This window comes from Grammomys surdaster, unplaced genomic scaffold, assembly GCF_004785775.1.
Source record: "Grammomys surdaster isolate TR1022 unplaced genomic scaffold, NIH_TR_1.0 362, whole genome shotgun sequence".
In the NCBI taxonomy this organism is placed as follows: Eukaryota; Metazoa; Chordata; class Mammalia; order Rodentia; family Muridae; genus Grammomys; species Grammomys surdaster.
The window spans coordinates 1,853,582-1,873,257 of record NW_021604781.1 but is presented as its reverse complement, the minus strand read 5'-3'; the positions used below and the strand labels follow the sequence as shown (position 1 = coordinate 1,873,257).

Below are 19,676 nucleotides of genomic sequence, written 5' to 3'. Positions count from 1 at the left end.
ACTATGGGGTCCGTTTTAACCCCAGGTGTGGGAAATGGGGCTGCTTCAGATTGTCCACAGCAGCTGACTGTGATTTGCCTCTCACGGGAACATGATTTTGCCGGCTGCCCAGTTTCTGGTGTTATGTGATGCTTGGAATTCTGGGGACTCCCAAGAGGCAGTGTGGGTTGGTGGTTGTTTGTGGTTTGTTAAGTAGTCATGCACAAAGAAACAACAAGAAGAAATTAGATATCCTGACAGTGACGATCAAACTTGCCCCCAAGGAACTTGATGTCCCTAATCAACAGGAAGTAGTCTAATGATAATGCCCACAGAGTAGTCAAAGTGCAGCTACCGTTGGGGAAATGTGAGATACTTCTGCTGTGGTGCAGTTAACACTGAATACAAGCTATAGGGGGCAGGAATTAATCCAGTCCCAGCTCACAAAAGTCACTCAAAGAATACACACGTGGAGCTGGAAAATAGGCACAAACATGTCTTGGTCCTGAAGTTTTGTAAGGAGGAAGCCTGCTAGCCGGGTGGTGGTGGTGCCTTTAATCTCAGTCCTCCAGAGGCAGAGGCAGAGGCAGAGGCAGGCAGATCTTTGTGAGTTTGAGGCTAGCTTGTCTACAGAGTGAGTTCCAGGACAGCCAAGGCTACACAGAGAAGTCCTGTCTGGAAAAAAAAAAAAAAAAAAAAGATGAAGAGGCTACTACCACTTCTGCTCAGTTCACATTGGGCTAAGTGGACCATCTTTCCTGCAGCTCCACTGTGCCATCTACTGGGTGACATTTCGTACTATGCTCTTAGTCTTTAAAGGTATGCAAAGGCATCAGCAATTATTAGAAAACTCTTTCCATGGTGGGGTTCTGAGGGGATATCTTGTGGTGCAAACTTCCCCTCACCCTGTTCCACTACGAAACACTTCCAGTGAGTTAAATCTGCCTCCTTGTGGCTCTGTATTCTAGGAACTGAAGAATTCGTACAGCCATACAAATCTACATCTGCCATCTGCCAACAGAGCTGGGCAGAATATGAGGCTGCATTCAGAAGAACTGGACATGACGTGTAACCTGTCATCCCCTGCTCAAAAGGAGCCATTTTGTTTCGCTGGGTTAAGCTTGCACACCAGGCTAGGACCTAGTGTGAACAGACATGTGCACACATGCGCAGTCGATGTAGACTCTAGGGTGGGCGGACTATGGACCTGATCACCATTCATGAGAATGCAGGGAGACAGACACCACAGTTGTTCACTGATATCGTGCACTAATGTAGCATCTGCTTTGAGAGTGTCTTCTTCAAGGCTAACTATAGGTAGGGTGTCATCTGATGCCTGGGTTCTTACTTGAGATGATACAGTTCTCCTGTACAGGTGAGCTGGGATCCTCAAGGCTCCTTAGGTGCAGAGGTGGTGATGAAGGGTTGAATTCCTAAACTTCCTCTGCCTGCATTGAGTCCCCTGTGGGAGGGAACATAATTCCTTCTGGCTTCTCATTTTCTGAACTTGTCAGGGGCCGGGTCAGCATCCAGCTCCTTTATAAGTGATAGTGCTGGCATCAGGCCTGGTTACTGCATGGGGCAGGGCTGAGGAGGATGCTTGCTGGCTACCAAACCGTGAGGGAACTCGGTATCCCAGGAAAAACTAAGGTTAGGATATGTCGACCAGTGATGTGTTAATCAGTATTCCCTATCAGTACTTTTGGAACCTTGGGTGATGTGCAGGGGATCACAAGGGCTTCATCCCGGGACCAGAGAGCAGCATGAATGCAGTGGCCGCCATCCGGCTGTTTACATGCCCAGATGGGTTGTGGTCTCCTTGCCATTCCTACGCACTCCACCAAAATGAGCACAGGAAGTAGAAAACTCAGGTCTTCCTTGTGATCCCCAAGCAATGCTGGGCACCTGTGGGACACACTAGGGCCATGGGAGGTTGGACAAACTGGTCACAATCCACAACAGTGGCTGGCGGGACAGGAAGAGTGACAGACTCCAGATCAGAATGAGCAAATGTGTATCTTAGCCGCTGTGGTAGTTTGAATATAGACAAGCACATACGGTTGTATATCGAATGCTTGGTTCCCACTTGGTAGATTGTGGGAACAAATGGGAAAGAGCGATGTACAGCTTTGGACTTCCCGAGCCTAGAGCTGAGGCTCTTGGTTCCAATCCACCCTGGCCTACACAGGAGAGGGGATAAAGAATACCTTTGCTTCCTTGTCTGCCATCTCAAGACTGAATGAGATTTGTCTCCAGTTACACAGACCACATGGATAGCACGGGAAGTCCCTCAGGTTCATTTTAATAAGCTTTAGAGTTCAACACAAATATGGAGCACAGTTAACCGGAGGGGCAGGACAAAGAACTCTGTGCCCCCTTCAACTAATCCTGGAGTACCTGACCTCAAGCCCCAAACCCATCCTGACATCACGAGAATACAGTCCCAGCCCAAGGCAATTGAGTTGGTGCAGGTCAGCAGGACCTCCTGACTCCATGAAGAACCTAGATGTTTGGCAGGTCTGTCTGTGGCAAGACAGGAGGATGTAGAGTCCCAGCCTGGGAAGGAAGACAGACATGGGTTTCCACGCTGAGAGGTCCAGATGAGAGCAGCATGGAGACAGGAATCATGGAAGGGGCATAGCAGCTCTGGCCACCTGGATCTCAGAACTTAGTTTAAATGGGGTACCATACATGATGGGTGTCTGTGATGGAGAAACGAAGCCAGGGCCATGGGGAGATTTATTCAAGTGCCCAGGGTCGGAGCTGATTAGGGCAAAGCTCTAGTCCACCTAATGAGGGTACATAGATCTAACATCGCTACCACTTTGACCACAACAGCCTAACATACTGTACCACATTCTATAATCACATCGAACTCTGAATTGCTGGGTACCTGCCAGCACAGCTGTGGAGGCAGGTCCTAACTTGGAGAGCTAAGTGGCCAACCAAACTTATATCCACAGGTTGTGCCTGCTAAAAGAATAAATATTTGTGTGTGTTGAACTGACATGGCATGGGCTACTCTATGGGATGCCCAGCTCAGTATCCCAGTATCATGCAGAGCCGAAGGAAAAAGACCTGTTTCTTCTCTGTGTATCTACTGTGTGGGTCTCCAGAATGAGCAAGACCCATGGAGGTTGGCTACAGACAGATGCACCCGAGGCCAAGGAAGCCCACCTCGGAGCCACAGGAGGGATGTAGACATCTGCCTCTGTGTCAGGTCGGTGTGTCCTTGGTTGACACTATGCCCAGGCTGTTTCTTCTTGGCTCCATGGCTCTTCTCATCTTGGGCATGCTCAAAGACAGGCAGGCCCATGCTTAGAAAGTGAAGGGTCTCTTGTCACATACAGGAAACAAAGGTATCGTTATCAGCACTGTACTGACTGTTAAAACTACTTCTCTTTTGTGGATCATGCTTCTAATCTTCCATAGCACTACACGAATACCTTTCATGTTCTACTTCTACCATGTTAGAGACAAAGGCCAGGCCAGTGGCTGATGGATGCTGACTGGCCGTTTCACTTTCTCCCTTGTTTGGGAGAGCCTCCTGGGGGCTAAGATGGGACCACGGCCAGGTGCAGCCCTGGTGACCCTCTAGCAGAAGGGACATGAGCTAGCACCTTTAGAACTGGCTTCACCCCTTTCCCCAAGAGAGAAAGGCTGGTTTTTGGAAGCCTTGACTAGAACCCCTGAGCCATCTTGGTGTGCGGTAATGGGGTCAAGTCATAGAACCAAACTGAATATGGGGGTAGCGCCTATGAGAGGCAGTGATGGGGGCCATGGGGGCCCCTATCAGCACTCCTCCGTCATGAGGATGGGCCATGCATGGTCTTGGTTTTCTCCAAGTTCATGCTCACCCTCACTGCGATGGTCACGTGCTTTCATGTTTTCCTTAGGGTGCAGTAGCTTGATGATTCCAAGATGCCATTTGGGGGTGCGGGGGGAGCAAAACTGGTATTTTCAAGATGATAATGAATCACTAAGGGGGAAAACATTGGCCAGACCATATGATCCCTCAGTTCACCCCCCACCCTACACTTCACCTCCTCGGGACAGGAGAAGTCATCATTGAATCTCCATTGAATTGGGGTAACAGTGACCCCCGCCTCACGTTGGACCAAGAAGCTAATTGCTCCAAAGGTAGTTAACCATCTCCAAATTGCTGGTGTTTAGGTTAAGCAGGGTACCACTCGGTGGCAGATAGGCATGCTTCTATCTTTTTTTTTCTTTTTTTCTTTTTCTTCTTCTCTATTTTGGGTAGAAATATTTCCAGGAAACTAGATAGAAATGCATTTTCATTTCCCAATAATTCTTAGGCACAAGTTAGAAAACTGCTGACCGTCACTAAAATACGTCAGCGCATTGAGTTATAAAAAATGCAATTCAGAATCGCCACAGGTGTATACCCACACATCTGAATATACACATGCAGCAGTACAGGAGGGTTTCGTGTATTCAAAACAGAGCTGTGTGTGACTGACCTAAAGTTCTGCTGTCGGAGTTCATCGCTCAAGAACAACTGGAGTTGCTTCTCTTTTGCTTCTAACTATACTAAAACATTTTTCTTTTGAACACCAGACTGCTGCTTACGCCTTCCTAAGTGCCAATACCAGGACGGTCTCACACAAGGGTCAGAGAGGACGCTGCCTAAGATGCATGATGCAGCTACTGAGCATGCGCACAGGGTGGCCACCAGCACCTGGCCAGCACTCCCTCAGATGGACAGAAGCCTGAGCTCCCATGGGTGGCAGGGTGACGTCACCTAGGTGTGATACTGACTCTGGCTGGTGAGGAGGGTCCAGAGGAGGAGCCTCTGTACACTGGAGATGTGGGGGAGAGTTTAATAGGGCTGGTCGGGTCCCCAGTTTGGAGCTTCCAAAGTAGTTCTTCGTTGGTTCGGCTGAGCCTCTTCTTTTCCTGGGTCTCTTTCTCCACGTATTCCTGGAGGTTAGCATTTTCCTCCGACAGTTGTCTGCATGGAGGAGAATGATGGTTAGGTAGCAGGCCTACTAATGACAATGAGGCTGATAGGCAGAGGCCAGCGGCAGTACTTTATGGCTCAAAGGCCTCTCTGCTAGGTTAGGAAGGTTGTGATAGTTGTGCACAGAGCAAAGGCTAGAGGCTGGAGTAGGAAGTGGGAGATAGTGGGCCATATGGGCATGCTGCTACAGGCCCATAGGAGAGGTCGCTTATAGAGACGGAGATTGCCTATGGCTGTGGTCAGGTTACTGACTAACAACTGCCAGTCAGCCAGGAATACCTTCCCATTACCTCCTGCCCTGGGTACATGCCTCTGTGACCGAAGTCGTTAGCGTTGCTGTAGAGTTGATCTGTCTACCTGTCTGTCTGCTAGACCACAAGCCCTAGAGGGCAGGGGGTGGAGGCTCTGTTATGTTCTGGGCTGGCATTCAGCATGGCATCCAGAAAAATAAACGCTTGCTCACTGTTGGCTGATAAAGGGGGGAGAAAGGCAATCATGTCTTTGTTTTGGGGTGTGTGTGTGTGTGTGTGTGTGTGTGTGTGTGTGTGTGATGTCATAGTGCTTAAGTTGCTGTTTTTGCTGAATGTTTTCAATGATTTCTGTACTTTAAGTGTATAAGTGGTTTGCTTGCATGCATGTCTGGGAACCACTTGTATGCAGTGCCTATAGAGGCCAGAAGAGGGCGTGGGTCTCCAGAAACTAGTGTTACAGATGGTTGTGTGTTGTCAGGTAGGTGCGGGGAATCAAACTTGGGACTTCTGGAAGAGCAGCCAGTGCTCTTAACCATTGAGTCACCTGTCTGTTCCATTTTGTGGTTTAGAGATGATAACCGCTTCCAGGCATCGACAGGAATAAGTACAAATACTTTTTACAACTGGATGGGCTTAAGTCCTGAAAAGGCACTCTGCTCTTGTCTGAGGAAAGCTGGCTGCGTATGTGTAGGCGTGTGAACGTGTGGTATGTCAGTGTATAAGCATGCACGTGCGTCAGCATATGTGTAAGTGCGAGCATGTATGTGCACATGTGAATGTATGGATACATGAGTGTGCACACAAGCATGTGTATACCGCAGGATAACATATCATAGCCACATGGAGGAGGCTGGTCCAGCAGAGTGGGCAAAGGCTCAGGTCTCCATCCCACTAGGATGACTTAGCCTTGTCGAACAAAAGAACCTTCAGCTAGCCACAGAAGCCCAAGCCCTGTTTTCACCTGACTCTAAGCTGGGGTCAAGGGTGACTCCCAATCCTTCCTTGGAAGCAGGGCTCCTGAGAAGACACTGTAGAGAAGAGCTGACCTGAGCTTCTGGGTTATTGGGATTACTTACCCATGGTTCTATTTAGCCTGGGGGCAACCCACTGATGCTCCTCTCCTAATCTCTAGGATAAAATCTTCCTGCTATGGGGTTGTGGACTCCACTCCCTTCTGGGGAATGGGTCAGGATGTGACGCAGAACCAGGATGTGCACCAAGGGGTCGCAGCCACGTGCTTTTCTTCTGATCATTTGAGAGGCGCCAGGAGATTATTCAGACTGGATACTGGGACATGCAGATGTTCCAGGAAAGCCATTTTGAGAAGGACATGTAATCAGAAACCGGGCTCACCCACCTGGTAACAACTGTGTTCTGGTCGATCCTCGCTTTGAGGTCTTCGTTTTGCTGCTGGAGCACCTGGATCTTTTCTTCCAGAATGATGTTCTTCTCCACCTAGGAAAGGGACACTAGTGAAGAGACTCCCACCAGCCAGCAGCAAGGCAGCGGCCTGGGCTTCTGCACTTTGCAGGAGTCCCAGGAACAGTCCTTTGCTAACCACTCTGTGCAGTGCTTTTGTGGGCTGGAAAGTCAGGTGAGTACATACTTTAGACTCTCTCTCTCTCTCTCTCTCTCTCTCTCTCTCTCTCTCTCTCTCTCTCTCTCTCTGTGTGTGTGTGTGTGTATGAGAGAGAGAGAAAGAGAGAGAGAGAGAGAGAATTCAAATTCATTTATTATTATTATTTTTTTTACAGTGAGTGTTACAGGTCACTGTCATGGTCAGATTCAGGCTGTGAATCCCAGTTTGACCAGTGGGTCTGTGGTCAGCCGCAGTGAATCACTGTCCCTTGTCAGGTATACATACTTGGCCATACTCAGGTGCTTCTGAATTAATGGGCTAGAGAGCCAAGTATTGTGGGCATATTTTTTTTCCTTTCCAGCCAGAACAACAAAGCAAAGAAGTCTTGAAGTCTAAAAGTCTAGGAGACCTTCTTTGTTCCTGTATCTTCTTTTTGAAGATACAGAAACAAAGGTCAATTTTTTAAAACCGGGAGAGGAAACCTTGGCACCCTATTGGAAAAGCTTATCATGGTGGGCTCTAGCTGATGTGTGCTTTCATTCTAACTTTAGATTTTTTTAAAAAGAGGCTTTACTCAGTAGCCCAGGCCGGAACTTGCCTTGTGACTCAGGGTGCCCTGGAAAACATGTCAATCTTCCTGCGTTAGCTTCCCAGGTGCCGCACTGCCTGGGATGAGTCGCCATACCTGGATTGTCCCGTGAAAGAGGGCGGCACGTTGCCTGTTCCTGTAGCTAATCTTTAAAGAAAACTGCCACTTGCCCACGAATAGGGCCTGGGAATCCTTGTGAGGACAGGTAGGGACTCAAGGCACCCTACCTGGCCTTCATCTTTATTCCCAGGAAGTAGAAAATAATAGATTCCCAGGACATGAAGTCATGTAGGCCTTTTGCAAAGCCAGAACATGGCCGGACATAGCCAGATCAGCCCAGGGGTTTGTGGGTGGCTCTATGCAGACAGTCCAGTCACTAGGAGGAAAATGGATAGCTGCTTCAAAGGTAACCCAAGCCAGGACACATGACAAGATCAGGTCTGTGCAGCCCTTGCGTTCTGGGGTAAGTGCTGGTCTTCTGGGATGAGATATATGGCTCCCACTGCCCAGGAGAGTGGTAACAGACACACCTGTCTTTCCACTGCCTGGAACACACCTGCAACAAGAGATACCTGCAACAGAGAGCCACACATGGCCCAATGCAGCAGGTGCTGCTGGGACAGCTCCTGGGTTGTGTAAACCATCTGCAAAGGATGTTTCAGAGACAAATGGGGATGAGATGTCCAGTAAGTAACTCTTCTAAGCTGGAGGTATGATACACATCTGTAATCTCAGCACTCTGTGGTGGAGGTAGGGGGATCACAAGTTTCAGACAGCATGAGCTACATAGCAAGATCCTAGCTGGGGGAGGGGGAGAAAGACCTGTTAGTTGGAAGAGGGCTATAGAACACTGTACAGGACAAAAATTGATGTGTGTGTGTGTGTGTGTGTGTGTAGATAATCTCTTATGCATTCTTTAAAAGAATTCACTTGTCAATAAAATGCTGATTGGCCAACGAGCCGAGGCAGGATTAGAAGGTGGTATACATCTGGCAGAGAAAGAGAATTCTGGGATTAAGTCAGGACAGAAAGATTTGCCCGGACACAGGAAGACAGTAACATAAAACTGAGAATCAGGTAGCCAGCCTTGTGACATGACTTAGACTCCTTTAAATGGGATAATTGAGCTATGAGACAGCAGAAACAAACCAAAACCTAGGCATTTACTCATATATAAGAAGTCTCAGAGTCGGTATTTGGAGGAACTTGTGCACAGGTGAGAAAGCCCGCAACAAGACATACCTCTGAGAAGTGTTAATAGTAGAAGGAATATTCTAATTTTCTTATTTTTGTTTATCTTGTCTATAATTTCCTACCATGTACACATTCTCTCTTCCTCTTTCATAGCAGCAAATATTTAAAATATTTAAAATAACAATAAAGGGAGCTGGAGAGAGGGTCCAGCTATTAAACAGCTATTAAATTTATGGCTCCTGTGGACCTGAATTTGGTTCCCAGCACATGTCAGGCAGCTCTGGGGCATCTGGTGCCCTCTTCTGGCCTCAGTGGGTACTGCACTTACACAGACATGCACATAGATACATAATTTAAAAAAACAAAAACCAAAAACCAAGCAAACAACAACCTTTAGCTCTTATCTGGGCCTTGGACCTCTAGGAGTGGGCAGATACTGCACTGTTTCTCTAGGCTAGTCCCCAGGAACCCAACTGAGGACCAGGTACAAACTCTTTGTTTTGAACTGGATGCTCCTGTCTCTCCAAAGCAGCCATGTTGAATCCCCTCCCCCAGGTGCAGCACCAGGAAGTGGAGTTTTTGGAAGTGATTAGCTCATGAAGGTGGACCCCCATGACTGTGACCTCTGATCTTTCTGTCACATGACAATTTGGAGGCACTCCACCAGGGTTGCTTTGTGGGCTCAGCCCCTCATGGACTGGGTGCAACTGTCACCTTTCTTAGGCTTCTCTCTTGTCCTTTGGCAGTACCATTGTCCAGGTTAGCTGCTGGAATGGAAGGACAGAGCTTTGCCCAGGCCTGGTGCACAGCAGTGATGGATAGCTCCTGTTGATACCTTAGTGGTGGAAGAGCATGGCGAAGACTGGAGAAGTAACAAAAAGAGGCCACTGGGACTCCTTGTCAGAGGTCCTGGCTTTATGAGAAGGACTTCCTGGCTCAGCTATGAGTGTCCTGTTCACCTGTGAGCCACAGGCGGGGGGTGGAGGGGTGGACATACCTCACCGACCCCTGTTAACAGTGAGAGCCACAGCACCCACTCTCTGGAGCAAGTTGGCCAACTCACCAGCTTTTCCAGCTCGATAATCTTCTTCTCCTGCAGGTGGATTTGTTGGTTCTTCATCTCCAACACCTGCTTCAGGCTCTGCATGTCTTCTTCCAGGTGCTGGTATGGAGCCAGCGCAATCTACGAGGGCAGAGAGTGTGCTTTATGTCAGGTTCAGCACAACATGCTAGGACCCAAGGTTATGAACCGGCCCAGTGTGGTGTTGCCATTTTCCCTCAATGTACAGCCATAACATCTGTGTGGGAGCAGGTGCCAGTGCCTCTGAGGGGGAAATCCTGGGGTAACACAGGCTCTGACTGTCCCCCCATCGAACTTGATTCACAAGGTGCTGGGAGTCTCACAAATCTCACCTATGTCCATAAGCTCATGCAAGGAAATAAAGCAATGTGGATAGAGGAAATCGCTCAAGGCTTCACCCCAAGATGAAGAACTATGGGTAATCAGTGGCTACCAGGGAGGATCAGTTTTCTCCCGGAATGAGCCCCTCTGATTGGCTACCCAATCCCCGGTGGTCAGCCCTAATAAACACATGCACGTATAAACAGCATTAGACGGGCGCAGCAGGTGCTATCTGTCTGTCTGTCTGTCTGTCTGTCTGTTTGTCATAATAATAATCAAAGAAGTCATGAGGCTGAGAGAGGGGCCGTGGAGGAAATGCAGGGAAGAGTGTGGAGTGGAAATATGGTACTCATGTACAGAATTCTAACAATAATACATGTTAAAGAAAATTTAACATGCTCAATGTATTAAAGATGTCATGCCCTATTTAAAAAAATAAACTATCTTCTTTATTTATTTTTATATACATTAGTGTTTTGTCTGCAAGTATGTCTGTATGAAGGTGTCAGATCCCCTGGCAAAGGAGTTACAGATAGTTGTAAATTACCATGTGATTGCTGGGAATTGAACCTAGGTCCTCAGGAAGAGCACCCAGTGCTCTTAACCACTAAGCCATCTCCCCAGCTCCATCTGTCTCCCTCCCCCTTTTTTTTCCTTAGGGACAGAGTTTCTCTGTGTAGCTTTGGCTGTCCTGGTATTCACTTTGTAGACCATCCTGGCCTCGAACTCACAGAGATCTGCCTACTTCTGTCTGCCAAATGCTGGGATTAAAGGCATGAGCCACCACATGTGCAGCTTGTTCCGTTTTTCAAAAAAGCCGTTTATGAACCGTTTATGTCAGAGCCGGGCTAGTGACATGAACAGTAAAGTGGTGGGACATCAATTTGAATTTGAATTTCAGAGAGGCAATATTGGAAAAAAAACAAAACCCAAGCTAGCTGTGGCAGCTCAGGCTTGTAACACTGGCCACACAAAAGATAAAGCCAAAGGGTAGGAAGTTCAAAACCAACCTAGGCAATTTCACAAAACTCTGTCTCAAGATGAAAAGGAGAAGGAGAGGGGCTAGGGCTTCAGCTCAGCGCTAGAAAACTAGCCTAGTGCACATCAAGCCTTAGGTTCAATTCACTCCCCCATAGGGTAAAAACAGTATACCATTTCAACGGAAGGTGCTCATCCTTAATACTCACCTCGCTCCAACACTGCGTTAGATGGTAGGAGGTTTTCCAGCTAGTCTTGGAAAAAAGTTACCTTCTTATAACTCACATCTTAGCTGGCCCTGTCCAGTGCCAGCCTAAAGCACATCTGTGAAAGCATGGTGTAGACTCTTTCCAGTCAGACAGGAAGTTATATCATAGGTACCCAGGGACCCTGCCTGAGGGGTGCTGGGATTTGGTAAGAAGTGGCAGGTTGCTGGAGAGACCCATGGTTATGGTCTGTCTTAAGGAGAGGAGCTGTCAGGCACTGAACACACATTCCAGAGATGTTGGGAGCCCTCCCTGCAGCAGTGGCTCAGGGTGGAGGCCTCATCTTTGGGCAAGACTGCAGAGGAAGCCAGCTCATGTCCCCACACTGGCGGCCCGGGACAGTCATAACTACCTCCAGCTGCTCCTCCGTGGTTTTCCTTAGAGCTTCCTCAAAGCGCTGGGCTCTGTCCCGCAGAGATTGGCTCTGAAAAGTTAGCATGTCCACCTGGTCCTGCAAGTGACAACAAGAGATGTCCCTCAAGGGGTCACATGGATGGACCCAGTGGCAGCTGGGGTTGTGCAGGTTAGTTTCCATCAACCTGCAGGAGCTGGAAAGAGGGACTCTTAATTAAGGAATTGCCTTTATCAGATTGTCTTCGTGTTATTTTCTCCATTAATGATTAACGTGAGTATGCTCAGCCCACTGTGGGCGGAACCATCCCTAGGCAGGTGGTCCTGGGCTATATAAGAAAGGTAGCTGAGTAAGCCTGTACAGCAGTACTCCTCTGTGGTCTCTGCATCAGTTCCTACCTATCGCTTCCTGCCTTGGCTTCCCTCAATGTTAAGCTGTAACCTGTCAGTCAAACTAACCCTTTCCTCCCCAAGTTGCTTTGGGTCAGTGTTTTATCACAGCAACAGAGAAGCAAACTAGGATCCGGAGAGAAAAGACCATCTACCCTTTACTGGACCCTCTCATCCCAGGCTCACTGCTGACCCTTCTTACCTCAGGACTGGGCTGTCCTATGAGGGGAGCCACCCATTCTCATCCGCTTTAATACTCTCCCCACTGGACCAGCATCCCCATCTTGGGGTAGCGGTCTGTGTGTGCTAAAGGAGTGGAGGCATGCCTGTGGCACACAAGGCTCCTTCCTGTTTAGCTTCACAGCAACTGAACTCCAATCACAGTGACGACGTCACCATGGCACATGAAGTGTGCTTGCCAGTGAACTTGAGCTCTCTGTGACTAAAGAGCACCTCTTCCTCTTCAGATCACTTGCTAAGGAGTCCACAGTTACCCCAATGACCTCGTTTCAGCTGTATTAAAACACAGGGGCCCGGGCTCTCATGAACTCTTCTGGCAAGAGGTATGGCCTTAATGAGTGACTGAAGGAGCTGGGACTTGCAGACGAGGTGACTTTGCACAATGGGCTCGAATAGGAACCAGCTCACCAGGCTACTTCCTTCCCTCACCATAGCAGAGAGCTTCCTTTGTAGTTCTGGCTGTCCTGGAACTCACTCTGTAGACCGGGGTGGCCTAGAACTCAGAGATCCACCTGCCTCTGTCTCCCAAGTACTGGGATTAAAGGTGTGTGCCACCACTGCCTGCCTGCCTTTTGCTTTTGAGAAACAAAAGTCCCCATATTGCCATTAAATGCTAACCCTGGCACACAGAGACAGCAGAGCTGTCAGTGAGAGTTTGTGTTTACGAGAGCTAATGAGCAGAAATGTCAGTTTAGAGCAGCTCCTCTGGGCCAGCACTAGGCTATGTCACCACTGCCCTTACCTTCCAGAATGGACTATAAAATACCTGGTGCTACCCGACTCCCACACTATACTTCTTAGGAGTTACCTAAGGACACACTCTTGTAAGTCTCTTTCCCATCAGTAAGACAAAAACAACACAAACATCTAAACAATCATGACCCAAGGTGGATTTAAACAATCCAACTGACATCTTTCTGCCTTGTTCACTATTCAGGACAGATCTGCAGAGACGTAAGGACTTTTACAGCAGTAACAGGACAGAATGGTTTTCAATCCTCGATGGCTATTTTATGTCATCTGAATGAAGCAAACCCTCTTGGGGCTCTCAGAGGTCAACAAATGGCACACAAATAATAAATGTCACACCACCTGGAGCTGCTCATAGCAGCTGTGTCTCCTTCTTTCCTCTCACTACAAGACAGGCCGATGTTAATTCAGCCCCACACCTCATTTTCCTTCTTCTGCTCATGTCTTGAGAAAGCAATTACCCCCATTTTACAGGTAAATAACTGAGGTTGGCAGAGGTTACATCGTTATCCCAGATCTAAAAGCTAGCAAGAACTGGTAGGGTGGGCATTTGAACCTTTAATTGCCCAAACTAGCAATTTCTCTAGCTGCCTAGTGGCACCAGGAAGTTGGCTCTGGCGACTTTGCCCTCCACACACCAATACCCAGCTCAAAAAGTTTCTGCTGGGTGAGAGTTACAGCATACAGAATTGTATGGCCTTTGGCTGATGGAGTGGAGAGGACTGTGATGTGACAGACAAGCACCCCACTGTTGTGTTGCACCCCAGGCTCTATGTTTTCTATAGTCTTCTCGCTGTGACCCTGACTTCCTTATGGGAAGGGCTCATTGTGACAGAGATGTCATTAAAGAAGCAAGATTTCTGTTACAGTCCTGGGAACAATCTTCCCGATTTCCAGACATGAGTGATCATGACATTTAAAAAGCCCTGTTTTCTCTACTCAGAATCACTTCAACTGGGATCATGGCTGGGCTGTCACATCTCCATGGGATTTCAGGCAGTTCCCTCTAGCACTAGGGCTGCTTCTGACCCTTTAAAGGCTACTGGGGGGTGGAGGGGCATCTCAAAAGGCAGGAAGGAGATGAATGTGCCTGGAACACTACCCCTTTGAAGACCAGGGAGAAGCCAGGCAGCTTGGTTGGCATCCAAGACCAACATCTTCCCCAGGTGACAGAGAGGCAGAAAGGGTGATTTTTTATCCCACTCACCTCCAAGTAACCCAAGTCCTTCTTAAAACCACCAGCAGGGTGATCCAGGCAGTGGTGGTGCATGCCTTTAATCCCAGCACTTGGGAGGCAGAGGCAAGTGGATCTCTGAGTTCAAGGCCAGCCTGGTCTACAGAGTGAGTTCTAGAACAACCAAGGCTACACAGAAAAACCCTGTCTAACGAAAACAAAACAAGCAAACAAAAACCTCCTAGGGTGGTCTACCAATTGCAGCCTTCATAATCTTGTTGTTCTCTAGAATGTTCTCCTCCCAGCCCAACCCTTCTACCCAGGAACCTCTGACACAGTAAATGCCCTACTAACTTAGTGTTCTTTGACTGCATTATTAGTGAGGCACAGTGACTTCTTAGAGCTGTTATATTTTCCCCACAGCTCTGTGAAGAGAGAGCCATGCCTTCTTTGTCTCCAGGTTCCAGTACTCAGCAGGGGTCAGATAAATGCTTGCAAGTGAGCATATGCTGAGAGTGTTCCAGACGCCCAACACCCGCTAAGGAAGTAGGGGGAACACTGACTTGTAATGACAGCCGCAGCTTTTCAAAGTTTTCTTCCAACTCCTTCTTCTCAAACTCATGGGTAGACATCAGTTCTGGGAAGAAGAAAGACAACATCAAATTGCTAAGTGAGCCTTTCTTTTGAAAAGTATACAACAATGTTGTTTGGGCCAGAGGAGGAAACGTGACTTCCGGGAGCGATGGATGGCTACAGCAGACTTCAGGGTTCCTCTGCTCATGTGAAATTGACTGTGATGATCGGACTGTGATTTTTGAGAGAAAGAAAGAGGTAATCAGGTGACAGAGCAATGAGGGAGTAAAGAAAGAAAAGAGGGAGAGAATGTGCCCAAGCTCTTCTGTATCCTGCACAATCTCAGCCCTGTGAGAACCTTTGCGAATAGCATCAGCTGAATGCCCCAGCTTTCCTAATGGTGAGACAGTTGATTTTCGTCCGTTCCCAGGATTTGCCTTCCCTGCTTCAAAGCATCTACCTGGGGCTGAGGAAGGAGCTTTTCAATGCAGAATTGGAGAAGACATCTAGCCAACTATGTTTGAGGTTGAGTTCATGCTGTGGATAAGGAATTGCTGCTGTGTCATCCAGGACATCCTGGTGACATCTGGACCACACCCTGAGGACTAGGGATCCCCAGGATTTGCTTGAATAAAGATCAGCTATAAGACACTTGTCCAGAAGGAAAGGCCGGCTGCTCTGCTATTTCTGGGTGGGATGTGGGGGGCTGGATCACTGCTCTGTGAAAGGCCTCATTTCAGCAATAGTTGGTAAGTTACACAGATGAAAGTGATGTAGGTGGTAGGCAAATGTAGTCTGTTCCCCCTCAGACGGAGGAGTCTTATTAGCTGGATGAAGCTCATATCATCCTGCCTAGACCAGCAATTTGTTTTTGTGGTATGATTAGAAGGGCAAACTGTCTCCTTACTCAGCCTAGATCCCTTTCTTGTAATGAGAGAGTCCTGGAGAGCAACAATTACCATCTGGGTTGCCATGAGCTGTAATTAGGAAAATCTGTGTGGTTTTTATCAGCTCAAAACTTTAACTAATGGTGACCGACGTTGTCTAGAGTCTAGCTTTCATAGTCAAAGTTTACACCTGTGAAAAAATAAAGTTTGTGTTGATTTCATTGACTTTATTTTTTTATATTTATTTTGTGTATGAGAGTTTGCATACAGGTATGTACACGGACCATGTGCAAGCCCAGTGTCCAGGGAGGTCAAAAGAACGGAGTTATAGAAAAAAACTGGAGTTATAGTTAGTTGAGAGCTATCATGTGGGTGCTGGCCACTGAACCTGAGTCCTTGCAAAATCAACAAGTGCTCTTAACCATTGAACCATCTCTTCAGTCCCTGATTTTATTGACTTTATATGAACTGGCCTTCTGGTCTACCTGCCTCTGTATATGATGAGTTTTACTGGTTACTGAGATCATCACCATATTACAATAATGTTAAAGTCCTGTTATATAGACCACATTATCTCAGCATCATATATAATTCAAAAGCCTGAGATATGGTATCTAAGCAAGACTTCAATTGTCAGAACAAAATAAAATCTACCGGCCTTAATGTGTGGAAAAACAGGGGGAGGGAGGGGTGAGAGAATACCATAATTTACAGAATCCGTACTTCTAAGTCCTTAAGACACTCTGTCCATAGCTTGAGAATGAGCACTCCCAGAGGGTCCCAACACCCTGAGGGACCAGGACATTGACTACCATGGCTTACTATACAGTATTGGCTTTCCAAAATGCATTTCTTCATCTCAAGGTCACAGAACTCTGTCTTGTCTGCTCTCTAAAGTGATTTTCCTCAATTCCTGCTGCATATTTGAGTTTTGGAAAGCCCTGAGGAGTGGAATACACTAAGTTAGGTTTTTGGAGTTTGGGATCTACATGCTATTGTCTAAAGACAATGGTGGGTTTTGAGGTCACTTTGAATTTGTAGCTGAGGGTAGGGGACTCAGGTACTGTACTGACCCAGTTCTCAAGATACTTTTCTCTCTTTTCTCCACTTTGGGCTTATGGGAAAGATTCTTGAAAGAGGTGACAGCACGGGCATTAAATACTGTTCAGTGAGTTTATTGGTAAAAGACTGTTTTTAAAACAATAAAAAAAAAATCTGGGCCAGGTGGTGGTGGCACATGCCTTTATTCCTAGCATTGGGAAGAAGAGGAAGGGGGATCTCTGTGAATTCGAGGCTAGCCTGGTCTACAGAACCAGTTCTAGGACAGCCAGGGCTATACAGAGAAACCCTGTCTCAAAGCAACAACAATAACAAGAATCTGAAGACTTAAATTTGCTTCATGATTACTGTGGACAGGGAGTCAAACTCCAGAGATACTGCTACTGCCTATGAACATCACGAAGACACTTAATCTTATCAAGCCCTATGCAGGGAAAGGCCTAAGTTGTCTTTGCCTATAGAAGAATGGTCCCTGAGTCTGACTCCACCCTGAGTCATCCAAGGAGTTCTGAAACATCTCATGTCCTCACTGCATGTGGACTCAAGGCTGGTAAGAACTTTAAGGGGATTTTAAAATTGACTCAAGGTTCTGATAACTCCTTTGGAGGAGAGAAATAGAAGCCTGGATGCACAAAATTTTAGACAGGAGGCTGGGGCTAGAACCTGGGCCTGCTGCATGCTGGGCACGCCTCCCCAGCCCCGCCTGGAGCCTTGTTTTCTATTTCTTCTTCTCGAAGGAATGAACACAAAAGCCACAATAGAGAGACAAAAGGACAGAATAAAAGAAAGGTGGAGGGGCTTTGCTCTGCTGCCAGAGGGGTTCAGCTTGCCGACTTCTGCTGGCTGCACACAGGCTGGGACATACCTTGGACTTTGTGGTCGTGGTCATCCTGAAGGATGGTGATGGCGACTGTGTGGTTATTTTCCATCTCCAGCAGGGCAGCCTCGTGGCTGGCAGTGATGTCTTCCACCTGAAGGAAAGGCATGGTCACTGGTTATCTGGAGAGCTGGGGTGGCTGTCAGGAATATCCATGTTGCTTGGGAAATGCAGGTGCAGCTTAATGGGAAGAGAAAATCAGTGGCCCACCAGAGATAAGTCACTCTGCTGGGATGACAGACACTCCCATTCTAGTACCAAGGTAAAGTCAGGATTTGCCGTGACATGATATTTCCTGGAATCACTGCCACAACCTGGCTCACTGCAGAAAAATAGAAGTTCCACTTGGCTGGGCAGTGGTGGCACACACCTTTAATCCTAGAACTCCAGAGGCAGAGGTAGAGGTAGGCAGTTCAAGGCCAGCCTGGTCTATACAGTGAGTTCTAGGACAACCTTAGCTGCACAGAGAAATTCTGCCTCAAACTGCCCTCTTCCAAAAAAAGATGTTCCACTCAGTAAGGCCTATCCAAGCCACCTCTGTAGAGCCCTGGACCATGACATCACATGCTCTTCCTTCACCCTGAGAGGTAGTGATGTGGGGGAGGGGAAGGAGAGTCCTCCATGCCTCTTCCCAAGGTTTCCCAATGCCAGCTGCTCTGACCTCAGCTCTCAGTTAGAGTCTACCCCACTCTACTCTTATGAGGTAGGCGTTTCTGTGTTCATTTTGCAGATAAGGGAACTGAGGCTTAAGTTTAACACGCTTCACCCAACAGCTAGAAAATGGCAGAGATAAGCAGGGTCTCCAGCTCTGTCTGACCCCAATGGTGCTGCTCCCTCAGATATACAAAGGGAGAGCCTCCTCCCAAGGTACCATCAGCAAGTGTACTTTTGGACCCTCTCCCCAGTTCCAAGGTAAAGCCAGCAGGCTCACAGGCACCAAGGTCCTAAGCCTAAGCTTGCCTTCCAGATGGCCACCTGCTGGGCCTCTCTCCTGGCAGGCAACTTGGGGCTGCTCCTGTGGAGGGTTCCCACTTTCTCCAGTGTGCAGCCTGCTCCAGATGTTTCTGACTGAAGCCAGGGCCTTGCACATGCTGAACAACTGCTCTGTCAATGAGCTACATACCCAGCCTCATTTTCATACGTTCCGAATCCTTTACCCAAAGACAGTGTTTACTGTTTATTTATCTATTCAGTTACTTATTTAGGGTTTTTGAGACAGGGCCTCTTTGTGTAGCCCTGGCTGTCCTGGAACTCTCTCTGTAGTCCAGGATGGCCTCAAATTCAGGGACCCTCCTGCCTCTGTCTCATGAGTGCTGGGATTAAAAGGCATTTGCCACCACCTCTGGGCCTCCAAGTGGCTCTTCTTGATCTATCATTACCTTCGATCTGTTTACTGTTTGCAAAAATGATTTCAGTCATTGTTTTACTTTTATTAGAGTAATTGCTCAGGACACTCTCTCCCCACGATGGCCTCTCCTAGACATAATACATGATACAATGTTTATCCAAATTCTTTGTCAAGAATCTCTTATACTGCCACCACACAGTGAATATATATATATATATATATTGCATGTACATCTGCCTACACATATGCCTTCACATCTGAAACCAGTTTTAACAAGAATACTGGAAGAAACCTGGAACACAAAACCTTGTTTCATGTTACCTTACAAGTAATGCAATAAATCGGTATATTTCATGACCTACAATTGTGTGAAAACCTGACATTTTAAAACCCCAAATCCAAAAAAAAAAATGTGTCTGGATCCCAAGGACTTTGTGGCCTAATTAAGGACACATAGCTTCTAGCTGACAATATTTGGCCACCTTTGCAGAAACCTCATATAGAGGAAGATATGTTCTCTACAATAAAGGAAGTCTGCTTCAATCAGCACCCAGGAGGGCAAGCAGTGCATGCACAGGTATGTGTGCAGTACTCAACAAGGCCACAAAAGGGCAGTAGACCCACAGAGCCGGTGGTTGTGAGCCACTCAATGTGTAGACACTGAGAACAGAATACAGGTCCTCTGGCAGAGAGCTAGCATTGTTAACCACTGAGCGTCCTCTCTCCAGCCTCCAATGCATTTGTATTTAAAACTTGTACCACTCAGACTCTCCATTGTCGTGACCAAATTTCTGACAGAAACAAATAT

General features: G+C 47.5%; 1 protein-coding gene across 6 annotated transcripts in view; it reads right to left on the bottom strand.

Annotated features, from left to right (window-relative positions):
* Window positions 1–2,253: 2,253 nt before the first annotated feature.
* Mtus2 (microtubule associated scaffold protein 2) overlaps window positions 2,254–19,676 on the bottom strand; it is a 353,199-nt gene continuing 335,776 nt past the window's right edge. For 3 of the 6 annotated variants that reach the window (XM_028779761.1, XM_028779762.1, XM_028779766.1), the window contains 6 exons: window positions 17,509–17,614; window positions 14,688–14,761; window positions 11,572–11,670; window positions 9,637–9,756; window positions 6,569–6,666; window positions 2,254–4,951 (listed from right to left, as the gene is read on the bottom strand). In XM_028779761.1, coding sequence (XP_028635594.1) covers window positions 4,738–4,951; window positions 6,569–6,666; window positions 9,637–9,756; window positions 11,572–11,670; window positions 14,688–14,761; window positions 17,509–17,614 — 711 coding nt within the window. In that variant the 3' untranslated portion in view covers window positions 2,254–4,737. The remainder of the gene's footprint in view (window positions 4,952–6,568; window positions 6,667–9,636; window positions 9,757–11,571; window positions 11,671–14,687; window positions 14,762–17,508; window positions 17,615–19,676) is intronic. The other 3 variants (XM_028779763.1, XM_028779765.1, XM_028779767.1) reach the window with 2 other exon arrangements.